The sequence below is a fragment of the Anarhichas minor genome, unplaced genomic scaffold, assembly GCF_050575085.1.
Source record: "Anarhichas minor isolate MPS153535 unplaced genomic scaffold, ASM5057508v1 ptg000006l, whole genome shotgun sequence".
NCBI lineage: Eukaryota > Metazoa > Chordata > Actinopteri > Perciformes > Anarhichadidae > Anarhichas > Anarhichas minor.
The window spans coordinates 1,012,467-1,025,138 of NW_027466452.1; the positions used below are offsets into that span (position 1 = coordinate 1,012,467).

A 12,672-nucleotide genomic window follows, 5' to 3' on the forward strand; every position below is an offset into this window, starting at 1 on the left:
AATCAAGTGAGAAGGAGGAGCCTATTTCTCATAGACTTCTATTCAATCAGACTTCTTTTTACAACCAGTCCTTTAATTTGAATAGCAAGATAAGGCTAATATGTGATTATGAGTTGTGAGAAACAAAAATAACACTCTCAGACATCTGCAAGTTATGAATATTTATTGATCAAATTGTTTTCCATTATGACATGACAGATTCACAAAAACATTTCTTCCACCTGTAATGTGGCAGCAGTGTGTGACACACTTTAAAGGGTTACAGCTATCTCACCATAAGCCCACTTTAAAAGCTGATTGTTTCATAACTGATATAAAAGCTCAAATAAAGTAACATTTCGCTGGTCTCTTATGAATATCTGCCACTTCATTTCGATGGAGTGATGATTCACATTGCTGACAAACTATACAAATGTAATGAGAAAGTCTGACCTCTGTTGTTACTGTATAGTGGGTTAATACATCGTCATAGATTGATCCTTTCAGTTCAGAAGTTACATGAGTCTTAAAGGCAATGTTTAATGCACTGTGGTGATAGGTAGTTCAGTTGTCATAGTTTTTCTTTACAATAAAAAATGGACTGACACTTTTTTTGTAGAGTCAGCAGAATGAGGTGAGCCATGATCACAGTAATGCAGATGTCTCAGTGAAGTTCTGGCTCATTTTTGCATGAACAAAAAAAGCTCAATTTTTCCAAATGGGATGGAAGCCCAACAGAGACAAAAAAACATGCATTAGTGTGGACATGGCCTCAGGCTGTACTGTCAGCCAATACTTTGTCTCTCACAACATACTGGTACATTCCAAAGCATTACCATCATGAGATGATCATCAGTCCTAAACCTTCCTGTGTACAAGTGCCTGCCAGATGACGGTTGGTGGCCACAGTACACAACTGTAGAGTCAACACTGTGAAATGTTACGCATCAAACTCAGCGTGATCACTTTGTCCCAAACTGACAAAATGAGGCATCAATAAAAACTTTAGCTTGACACTATAATAGACACTAGAAGTAAGAAAATAGCTTAGCTTATGAGTTATATGGTGGGCAGAGAAAATGTGTTGCATAACAGAGGTCAGGTGCCAGAATACCTGCGCTTTAGTTAGTCTGTTAGATCACTGGTCCCTTGGTACCTGTGTTCAACCCAGCCGGCAAAAAAAAAGTTATCATTGTATGTTTTTGCAAACCACAGGATACATTGAGTTTGTATGTTTCTGAACCACACCTCACATCAGCCTTGTGTCAAGCTGGCGGAAACGCACAACGTTAGAGCCGTGAAGATGATAAAACTTTTGTCTCGCTTGTAATTCATAAGTACGGTTCATTCACGTGTTTGCGTTATCTGATGGATAGTTGTTAGCTAACGTTAGCTAAACTGCAATTGCTGGAATTAAACAGCTGAAGTGCAGAAGTTATTCTTCTTCTGGTGTTTTCCACCTCCCTCTGGACAGGAGGACGGACAAAACTGAGTTGCATGTTGGAGAGAAAGTGAAGACGGATGTAATCAGATTTGTATCCGTGGATAAGTTTAAATGAAAGTGCCCTACATATCATCTGGATTTTATCTGGGTATAAATGTGACCTATTTCTTAACAGTGTCAAAGCTTAAAAATGCCTCAAAGTTATTTAATTCAAGATACATCCAGTTAGTCTATGTCATAGAAAATGTAAGCAGAAAGGCTTGTATTCTACTTTTCATGTTAATATCAATAGGGCTAAGAGAAGTTGAGTAATGTAAGCTAAGGAAAGACTGCATGTGGAGGAAAATGGGAGTAATACGGATAAGAATAGGCAAAGGGGGCAAGGAAGCCACGTAGATGAAGCAGGGCCTTATTTGAAGGAGGCGCGGACCTGGCGGCCTTTCAAAGCCTGACAGGGCCGGTAGTTGTCCACCATGCAACACGGAGCTTCTCCATCTCCAGTGAAGAGGAGGCTGCGGAACTTGGCCATCTTATGAGGAAGGAGAGACAAAGAGAAAGAGGATTAAGGTAAAATATTTCCATGGACTAAGTCCCAGTAGCAGCTGCTGAAATTGAAAACGCTTACATTAAGTGAAGCATCACGTGTGTTGTTTCTAACAAGTATAACTCCATCATCACTGAGAGCACAGTAGAATTACCAGTCGGAGCAGATGCTTGGGACCGCATTCGTGCACGAGGAGCAGAAATGCTGCTTCATGAGGACGCTGTTCCGCTCGCAGATGCTGTTCTGTTCACGTGCATGAACGAGGTTTTGGTGTGCACGAGTTTAGAGTCTAGTTAAACTCCACAGCTGGGCCAGCAGCTCTCCTACGAAAGGCTCTGTGCCGGTACATTCCTGCTGTTTGTCACGTTAAGTTAACGCTACTGTTTGTTAGTAATATCTTGTTGAGCTCTGAACAATCAGAATCAGAATCAGGTATGTTGCACATACAAGGAATTTGACATGGCGGGTGGTGCATAACATTAACAATCAACAACAATCAACACAGTGCAAAAAGTAGAAACATTGAAATTTACAGTAAAATATAAAAGAAAGTGCACAAACAAGCCATGTGTTGTGTTTACTGCCATTAAAGAGGAATTCATCTCCCATCTTGTTGCTTCGCAGCAGGTACGCGTAAGAGCCGGGCCGACAATCAGCCTCTGCTCTGCTTTTATACTTATATATCTTCTACTACTTCTATTGCAGAATTTGTGATTATGTATACAGCGCAAAAAAACAGATGTCCAACACCTGCCGTTCAATCAGAAAAAAATGTTTTCTGTGTCTGCAGAATCATTTCTCTAATGTAAATGAACATGGAGCGTGTGTTGCTTAGGAAGGAGAATGATGATACATTCCCTTGAGCTCTTGTATCCTCAAGTGACTAAATCATAACAGGTTGGCAATACAGTGGCGTTCCCTCCACTGCTGCACAGTCGCTAGGGCTGATGCAAACAGTACCCGGATCATGTCAAAGGGGACATCTCTTGAAGAACACAGTATCTGGAGTGCACCAACACACAAACTGTGAAATAAAACAACCCAGTCAGTTTTTTGAGAACTACGTTTGCAAAAGTTCACCATATTTTTCTCGCAAGCTTATTGGAGCAGGCTGGGCTTTTTGTGAAGACGGTCTTAAAGACACAGGCGCTAAAACGGAGTGCTTCAGACAGAGGGTGAATACAGGTGTCTTCAGACAGACAGACTGGAAAAAACAATTTGTTATTTGAACATTAAAGCATAAACATGTTCTAGTAGAAACCCCAAATACAAATATGAAGCTGAAAATGAACATGATGTGTCCCCTTTAAATAAGATGTGGAATTGAATGCAATAATCTGCTTCACTTCTGCCAGAATGTCTTTAATCCGGTGTTCATACAGCGCAGCCAGCCTCACAATCTCCAGCCGTGGTTGTTATCTAGCATGTGCACATGGTGGTGCAAAAGACAGCCCTGCTGACGTTGAAAATAGTCCCATATCGGACATAGTACCATTAATATGTGGAAGGAAATGATCCCACAGTTGACACGGCCTTCACTGCCCTCTGCAAATCAAGCCAAATCAATAAACTACTGGTAACAAGTGCACATGTTAAGGGGAATGGTGAGATGAAAGAATTGTATGTGTGTGTTTGTGTGAAGTGACTAGAGCAGCAGTGTGGCGTAAACAACAACTCCTCAGGGAGCCATTTGGCCTTTAGCTAGCTGGTGAGCCCGGATTAACTGTCCCTCAGCAGGCTCACTCTTCTTCTTGTTCTTCTTGTTCTTGTTCTTGTTCTTGTTCTTCTTCTTCTTCTTCTTCTTCTTCTTCTTCTTCTTCACCACATAAGCACATCTCATAGATGAACATCTATCATTTATCTAGGGAGGTAAAACCTTTAGCCAGAAAAGTCCTTGTGGGTTTTATGTCACATGAAGTTATGGGGCGTTACTCATGTTAAAGAGGTAGAGTGCAAACTGCTGACTGGAGATACAGGCAGTCAGAGTAATCTAAGGGAAACACAAGGCCCCTGAAGGGACAGACCCACCCTGCTCTAAAGCATGATAGGACTTCTAACAGTCTTGATCTTTACAATGTTTGGACCAACATTCTGGCTCCTTAAACCATGTACACCTCATGAGTTGATTAGCAAGTCAAAGTCTTGAGTGCATATGAGGGTATTTGAAAGTATGTCAATTGAGGAAAAACCTTCTTCTCTTTATTCTGCAGTAATTGAGTGGCTCTTTCTTTTAATCTCTCAGACTTCCTGAGGCTTGACACTTCATGCCCTTTATTGTCTCATTTTAAGTTAAACTCTTTCAGCTTCCCACTGAGAATCCAGCAGCAGTCTCTCCAGACGACATGATAATAAAGCCAACCCCCATACCAGCAGGTAGCCGAGAGAATGTCTGTTTTTAGCATTTCCACAAATACACACATATATTGTGTGTACGTTCACGCACATAGATACATGTACTTTATACTTGCACTAAAGCACCCGGAGCCATATGACCTTCCTATAATTAAATCATATCTGAGGTGTATCTTAATCTTAATCTTAAATTAACTTAATTTAACTATTTATTTTCACATTAACCTGCACATTTGTTTGATGATTGAGGCTTTTCTTTCTTAATTTCTTTCCTTATTATTTTATTTATTTATGTACTGAGTCATTTATTTACTGATTCATCCTATAGAATGCCAGCTTTAGTCCTCCATACAGATTTGCAGATGCGTAGCATTAAATTCTCAGAACGTATTCAACCAAAACTCAGAAGGAATGAAGGATAGCCATCGTGCACAATTACTGTAGTTGAATGCAAGTATATCAATGCTCAAAATGTGTAACTTGACAGGTGATATAACTCATTTAGATTTTGTGAAGGTAAAGCGAGAGAGTATATGAAGCAAAGTACTTGTGCAGGGCTGACACTGATTGGCTCCTTGAGGACGATCCAGGTGACACTTTCCAACAGAGGAGGCGTGGTCAGAGAGCCATCATAGGTCCAATAATCCAGAGAACCAGGAAGAAGAGTCTTTGAGTCAAAGTTAGAAAAGGTGGTCTGCTTTCCCTGCAGGTGTCAAGAAGCAAAGGATAGAAAAGAAGGAGCGAGAGAGGGAAGCCATTGTTACACCTTGTTAATCTTGACTATGGAGTTGTTAGTCTCCCTAGCATATCATTTGCTGTACATTGACAGTATTGGCACATTTGTCCTTACCTTGGTCTTAACAGCATCCAAGGCATCCAGAACTTTCTGAAGCCTGGGGTTGGCAGCACCAATCTGGAGCACAACACAGACACACACATAATTATATACACAATTATACTACTCAAATACAGCGTTCATTATTCTGCTTATCTCTTTACCGTGTCCTTAACAGGGAATGAATACTTAAAGTATGTTTCCACCCCAAGTCTGGAGTGCAGTCACAGACTGATGGTTTCTCAGTGATAAATCACTGGCGACTCACCTTGAGAAAGACCCCGACCACTGCAAGTCCATCGGGCTGGCTGGCTGCCTCTCCAAAGCTGGGGTACTTAGTGTTCCAGTGCACCAGGTGAAGCTAACAAGAAAAGAGAAGTTTGACTTTTAAGCAGTCAGCAACCTTCGGTTCTGAAAAGTGAAGCCGATGCGGAAGTGTCTTAGATTTGTATTCTCTCTAGTGTCCACCAGGGGGCGACTCCTCTTGTTGTATAGAAGTCTATGAGAAAATGACTCTACTTCTCTCTTGATTTATTACCTCAGTAAACATTGTAAACATGAGTTTATGGTCTCAATCTCTAGTTTCAAGTCTTCTTCAATACAGCATGATGTTCATTTAGTACATTATGGTCCATTTAGAGTCAAACAGACCATAAAGCAGGGGATGCTTTAGGGCGGGGCTACACAGTGATTGACAGGTCGCTACCAGAGACGTATACTGCGTCTCTACGTCACTCCTCCGCATTCCAAATATGGTCACTTGTGTTCACTGGTTGCAAAAAGCCAAGATGGCGACGGCAAAATGCCGAACTCCAGACTTAAAAAGAACGCAGTCCACAAACCTATGGGTAACGACGACTACGTCCACTTCCTATCGACAGTCTATGCTTTTAAGGCACAGGCTACAGTGTGTTATCTCAACCCGTTCTAACTCCCAACTCGTCACATACGGACTCTTGGTCAGGACCACTTAGGTTTAGGCAACAAAAGGATCATTATTTGGGTTAAGGCCAGCAAGTTTGTCACGTAACTTCAGTAACGTGGCCTATGTTACGTAAGTTAAGTGCTTATCTTAACGCAACGTACTAACGCAACTTGAAAGAAGTCAACGTTGACTTTTGGTTTCACATGGGACACGGACAGCGGCCTCCTGAGTGAAAGTCATGTGTTTGTTTAAGTACATTTGTTCCGTAACTTCAGTTATGTGGCCTATGTTACGTAAGTGTTTTTCTGTAAAATACTTACGTTACTTAAAATAAGTCAACGTTGACTTTTGGTTTCAAACGGGACACGAAAAATGATCTCCTTGGTGAAAGTCTAGGTTTAAGTACATTTGTTACATAACTTCAATTATGTGGCTTACATTACATATGTGATTTAGGTTCAGTGACATTTTCTGAAAGGTGCAAAAATGTGGGAGAGAATAGAGTGGGAGGAGCATCTGTAATAATTTAGGACTTTATCTGACAAATTTCCTTCCTTCATATATATTTTACCTAAGCCTCTTGAAAAAGATATGATAGTACCCCATTAACACCACAGGACGTAGCCATTTATCTCATAACATGAATTGATGGCCTGTTACTGTTTGTGGTAGTTGTTAACAGAAGATCCAGTAGCCTCAGTACCTCACTTGGGAACTTGATGCTGTTGACAGTGTGTTCGGAGCCTCTGTCATCACCGGCTCCCCAGTGGAAATGAAACTGCTTCAAACGGTACGTTCCAGAAATAGGACCTCCGGTCAGGGCTGGTGGGAGCAAAACAACCGAATCATTAGAGACACACTCAGGGAAGGACAGATTTGACACCAGCAATGAAGTAAGTCTATGCTCCTCAGTAACCTGCACATTAGCATACAGTCAGTGTATATGTATATGATCCTATTAGTTCTACTTTACATTTGAATGCTTATGTTCTTTCGATTTTATTTCAACTGTATAGCATTTGTTCATCAAAGTAATCAGCTTCTCTCAGCCTGTGAAAACATGTAAAATATCTTTAGTGGCACTGTAGGAGCTTCCAAAATAACACTTATGCAACAAGTCATCCAACCCAGAGCACATCATTGATTGTTTCTTCCTACCCTCTATTAAGAGAACAGAACTAGTTGGTTAGTTTAGGCAGTGGCTCAGGGAGTAGGTAGAGCAGGTAGTGCTTTAAGACACTGTACCCCAAGCTGCTCCCTGTGTGCTTTACAGCAGCCCACTGCATGGGTTCAACGCACAATCAAATTTCATGTATGAATAGGCAACTTTTTATGCAAACATTGAAACGAAGTCCAAAAAGAAAGAACAGAAAATAACAGAAATTCATATTGATATACACTGTTGGATGAATGTTGGATAAACAGTGTCAGTGCAACAGGGTGAAGTGGTGCCAATGTCCTGTTGGCCTCCAGATACGCTCTTATCTGCTACAGTACATACAGCAGGGTGGAGGCACAAAGCAGACAGACAGATAAAGTGTACCGCTGTACTACTGTACTACTGTAGTACTGTACTACTGTAGTACTGTAATACTGTACTACTGTACTACTGTAATACTGTACTACTGTACTACTGTAATACTGTACTACTGTACTACTGTAATACTAATGGGCCGAAGAGTATTTAATTTCCATTTAGTGTGGTTTTACTCATCCATCCAAAGATGCAGCATTAACTAAATATCTTGTAAACAGGCTTGGGAATAGTGTTTGATTTCACTTCAAAACACATTTATTTTTAGTTTAGAGGGTATGATTGTTTGTTCATATTCATTCTTATTATTAACTAAGATCTTCCTCATTTCAGTGTTGTGGTTCATTTTGTTAAAAGAAAGAAAAAGGGTTCAATGAAATGAGGTAATCATGTGTAAATGAGGTAAATATATGAGGTGTATATATATGTAGTCTTCTCTCTCCGTGTCTATGTAACACCAGGAGCTGATCTGTGCTTACTGGAGCTGTCTGTGTCGTCCACATAGTCCACCTGGAAGGAGTGTCCATTGTTGAGAATGCCGTTGGCGTTGGAGGGGTCATACTTGATTTTCAGTGGCTTCAGAGTGGAGTCATATTTGGCCTCCTTGGGGACAATGTTGATGGGAGACTGTCTGGGCCCATTAGCTAAAGGAAAATCTTCTGCCCATTTGTCAGGTCCTGCAAATGCATATTCCAATATTAGATATGAAATCAGTATATATTAGTAGCAAGTGCTTTGTCCTATTCTTTTATGTTTCGTGTGTGGAGCACTTTTACGCCAACCTCTTCAAAGTTTCCCTGTAGATTCATGCCTGTCTTTGTCAGGTAGCAGTGCAGAAACAAGTATTCAGTTCATTCACATGTTGCCACAGTTGAAAAGTAGCAAAGGTTGTACATTCAAAAACATCTTCCCAAGTTTACTCAGCAGTAGTGTGATATTCAGATCCTTTACTCAAACAAAAGTAGCAATACTGTGCATCTCAAGGTAAGTATACAAAATTAGAAAAATGTACTTTAAGTATCAAAAGTAAAAGTATTCAAAATGCAGAATGGGCTATTTCAGCATGATTTTGTAGTATTGTCACTGAAGTCAAATTCAAGCAAACTGAGTAAATCATAAATGTACCTTACAGTGAACGTAACCACTGACAGCTGGTAATAATTATATACTTCCTTCTGTTGTTTTATTAAAAGCAATGTTCACACCCTTCACACGATAGCTCAAAAACATATCTTCATTTAGCATTAAATTGATCAAAAAGTACATTTTTTGTCTGTGTTGCAGCCAGCAGGTGGTGTTAATTCTATGGGGTAGTTCAAACTGCAGCACTTTTGAAAAGTTGAGTTTCATACGTTTTGCACCAGCTAGCTGGTAGATGTTTAAGAACAATGTTTGGCTGTTTAACCAGAGCAGTCATTTTAAAATCCAAGTGTTCATGAACTACAAACCCATTTCCCCTGAAGGTGTGCTTAAGTAGACTGCTGTCATGTCAATTATTTAAGTTGTCACATTGTTTTTGAGGAATGGCAACTTACTGACTGCAGCATACTCGTGTAACACTGAGGTGAGAGTTTCAACCTGTTAGGTATATAACCTGCCCATCCGGTACACGCTGAGAGATCCTCACCGTTAATTGGTCCGTATCCCCATCCGTGAGACATGGCTGCTCCCGCTGTGTGCTGTGCTGATAACACAATACGATGATTAATCCAGGGTCAGGTCGGAACGAGGCTGATGATGGGTGATGATGATGATCTGGTGACAGACACCCAGCTGAAAGGCTGCTGCTGCTGGGCTTTATATATATGCAGGCTCACACCGGGTGGGTTTGGCTTGTCGTTCCTTCAGCGGGCCGGTCAATCAGAAGAACGCTGCAGCCATCCAGAGATGCGATGGAGGCGTCCTCCTCTCCTCTCCTCTCCTCCGCTTCCCTGCCGTCCACTCCCTTTGTTTCTGAATATTCTGAATATTTTTTTTCTATTGTCTCATCCCCGAGTCTCTCCGCTCTCAAGCAGTGACGGACACACATGTATCACATACTGCACCCAATCCCCCGCGCTGCTGTTCCAGGATCAGCGCAGGTTCAGTGTTTGGAGCAGCGCCGTGTGAGGATGGTACGGTCCAGCGGATTTTAGCGCAATATCCTGAGGTCGACATTTTTCTTTTCAACTCTTGCCAGCCTTCTTTGACCTCGGTTATCCTGCTGGGCTGCTTTATGAAGGCTGCATGCAGGGCGGGATGTGCGTGCCTGTGGATCTCTGCATGGCCTGATGGAGAGATTTTAGGGCCTGATGGAGAACACCACCCCATCCACTCCAGAAGTGCTTCATTGATTAGTATTCATATTCATTCAAGCTGTAAAAAAAAGAGTTACAAACGGTTTAGCATTAAAAAAAAAAAACCTGACATATATCATAACTCAAACCAGCACAGATTATACACACTGGAGGAATCGGTGCCACTTTCTCCAATGATATGTTGCTCTGGTGTCTGGTGAGGATGAACATCCATAAATAAATACGTTGGAATATTATAAAAGGTGCTCTTTATAAATAAGCTGTTTCTTCAGTCACCAAGACAACAACTTATCTTCATTATTCAGTTATCAGGCGACGGTACCAATGGAAACAAAACAGGAGCCTCTAGCAGGTTACGTGGTTATTTTATTGTCATTGTCCAAAAAAACACAAACACAAAAGAAACTATACCATACATGGAGGATAAGTTAAAGAGTCTCACAGCCTGAGAAGCTGCTCGTAGGTCTGGCTGTTCAGCGGCTGATGCGTCTGTATCTCTTTGCAGACGGCAGCAGGTGAACAGGTTGTGTCTGGGTGGGTTTTAATATCATTTGAGCTCTGTACAGGCTCCCCTTCTCACCAATATCCCTGATGCTCGGTAGATGGGTACCAATGATGTTACTGACATGTAACCACTTTCGGCAAAAGAATCAATACAGCGACACTTATGAGTCTGTGTGTTAGTCATCATGGCAAAATGTGGTCCTGGAGACACCTAGTAGGAAGTACTTCGCCAGGTGTTTATATTTCTGTCTGTCTAAACAAAATCAGGGCTGAGCTCGACGATGGGTGTGGTCGAGCAAGGGCCTGGGGTGGAAGTGAGGAAGGGCCTGAGTTGCAGCAAGGTACAGCACAGTTGTGTACTGGTAGTACCATTAGCTATTAGCGGTTAGCCAAACACACCGTCCAAAACAATAAAAGTGAGGCAATGTGATGTAGGTGTTGATGTTTCAGGATGTGTGAGGGCTGAGTGGAGGGCAATGGAGACGGCACCTCTCCTATTGTTGAGATAAGTATTAAAGGTGCTGATTATTGAAATTTCCCCCTTAACGGGATCAATATAGTATAATAATAATTTTAAAAAATAAAAAATGATGACTTGTTGTAATACTGAGGTACAAATGATCTAACATTTTGAAGACAAGGAACTATCAGCTCTACGTTTTCTTTGCACCACAACACATCCAGGTTTGTTCAGAGTCACTCTGGTTGATCATTCCTTTCTTTGGCCCCATCTGGTGGTGGCTCTAAGAGTGTCATTGTATCTGCACACATTAAGTACATGTTTCACATGTGGGCTTTTATTAATGTCTTCACATGTGAAATATTCATGTGTGCTTGTAGTCTACATTTGAGATGTCCTGTTGTATGTATGTACTATACAGCAGGGGTGGAGGCACAAACCTGACAGACAGATAAAGTTCACTGCTGTAATAATACTGTAATACTTTATACTGTAATACTTTAATATTGTAATACTGCGCTGTTCTCAGCTGTTACAGGTTCAGCATGGATTCAAAGTCTGGAGCAGCGGCGTGTGAAGATCGTACGGTCCAGCCAGTTTTAGCGCAATATCCTGAAGTCGACATTTTTCTTTTCGCCCTCTTGCCAGCCTTCACTGACTTTTGGTTATCCAGTTCCCTGGTGTACACCTTTATGAAGGCTTTATGCGGCAGGGGATGTGCTGAGCTGTCTCTCTGAAGGGCCAGACGGAGACATTCTATCTTGAATTCTAACGCAGTAATAATACAATATTATACTGAAATAGGGCGTTCTACACCTCTCCTATTGTTGAGATAAGTATTAAAGGGCCTGATTATGACTTGTTATAATAGTGATTTGCAAATTAGCTGCTAATCAGCTACATTCTGAAGACAAGGAACCATCAGCTCCACGGTCTCTTTGCACCATAACACATCCAGGTTCAGAGTCACTCTGGGTTGATGGTTCCTTTCTTTGGCCCATCCGATGGTGGCTTTAAGAGCGTCATTGTGGCCGGGGCCGATGCACAGAGTATCCTGGACATCTGCACACATTAAGTACATGTTTTTCACATGTGGAGGAAAAACAATTGATGAAAAACATGCAGAAAGAAAACATGTTCACATTTAAGACAACCAACATGAAAAACACGTGTACTAAAAGAATAGCCTACTCTTCACATTATGGATCTCCACATGTGGTTTTCAAATGTTACTGTACCGTGAAGGATTGCGTTGTGTTTATTGTATATCTTGTCATATTGTCTATTCATGTCTTATATGTAAAGCATGTCGTTGTACTAATAAACTTGTATTGTCATGTCTTTAAACATGCAAAGTATCATTATCCAGTCTGGTACTAACTGGCATTATTGGTGTACATGTACATATATGTACACCAATAATGTCAGCAATATTAAGAAAGACATAATATTTTTCACTTGATGTTCATCTTAATCTTTCTAATAACTAATTTAAAGCGTCAGTCAGTCAATGCGTTTGCTGCCATCTTGTGGCCCAATCCAGTACAACTGTGACACTTCTCATTTCTGATTACCTAAGATTATAGCTGTGAGCAGGAGTCCAGCTGTTCTTCATTCACAGATGTACAATAGGTCAGTTTATTGACAGACATTGATTGACTTCAATCACCAGAACATCTGGCTCTGTAGACTTCTTGTCTTTGGCCTCGTCTTCACAGGGCGAGTAGAGAATTATTTACCTTCATCAGGAAGCCGAGCTTTGATTCACCGCTCCATCTACACAGGACAGAAACATATG

At 41.1% G+C, this 12,672-nt stretch overlaps 1 protein-coding gene and 1 long non-coding RNA gene across 3 annotated transcripts; one reads left to right on the plus strand and one right to left on the minus strand.

The window, feature by feature from the left end:
- Nucleotides 1-146: 146 nt before the first annotated feature.
- cahz (carbonic anhydrase) lies at nt 147-9,407 on the minus strand. Its single transcript, XM_076078938.1, has 7 exons — nt 9,241-9,407; nt 8,093-8,290; nt 6,783-6,901; nt 5,423-5,515; nt 5,170-5,232; nt 4,867-5,022; nt 147-1,952 (listed from the first exon to the last, which is right to left on the minus strand). Exons 1-7 carry the CDS (start codon nt 9,272-9,274, stop codon nt 1,833-1,835), a joined length of 783 nt encoding a protein of 260 aa, XP_075935053.1. The 5' UTR covers nt 9,275-9,407; the 3' UTR covers nt 147-1,832.
- Nucleotides 6,514-12,221, plus strand: LOC142934416 (uncharacterized). 2 transcript variants are annotated; one of them, XR_012947727.1, is made up of 2 exons: nt 6,514-10,106; nt 11,404-12,221. It is a non-coding gene; the product is annotated as an uncharacterized LOC142934416 (long non-coding RNA). The 2 variants fall into 2 exon arrangements; XR_012947726.1 differs by having other exon boundaries at nt 6,514-6,972.
- Nucleotides 12,222-12,672: the final 451 nt, after the last annotated feature.

What these genes read in the sequence shown, in the direction of transcription:
- cahz (XM_076078938.1), bottom strand. Translation starts at nt 9,274, where the DNA reads ATGTCTCACGGATGGGGATACGGACCAATTAACG. An exon ending in GGGATACGGACCAATTAACG is followed by an intron (nt 8,291 to 9,240) that starts GTGAGGATCTCT and finishes ATGCATTTGCAG; the next exon opens with GACCTGACAAATGGGCAGAA. An exon ending in GGACGACACAGACAGCTCCA is followed by an intron (nt 6,902 to 8,092) that starts GTAAGCACAGAT and finishes TGCTCCCACCAG; the next exon opens with CCCTGACCGGAGGTCCTATT.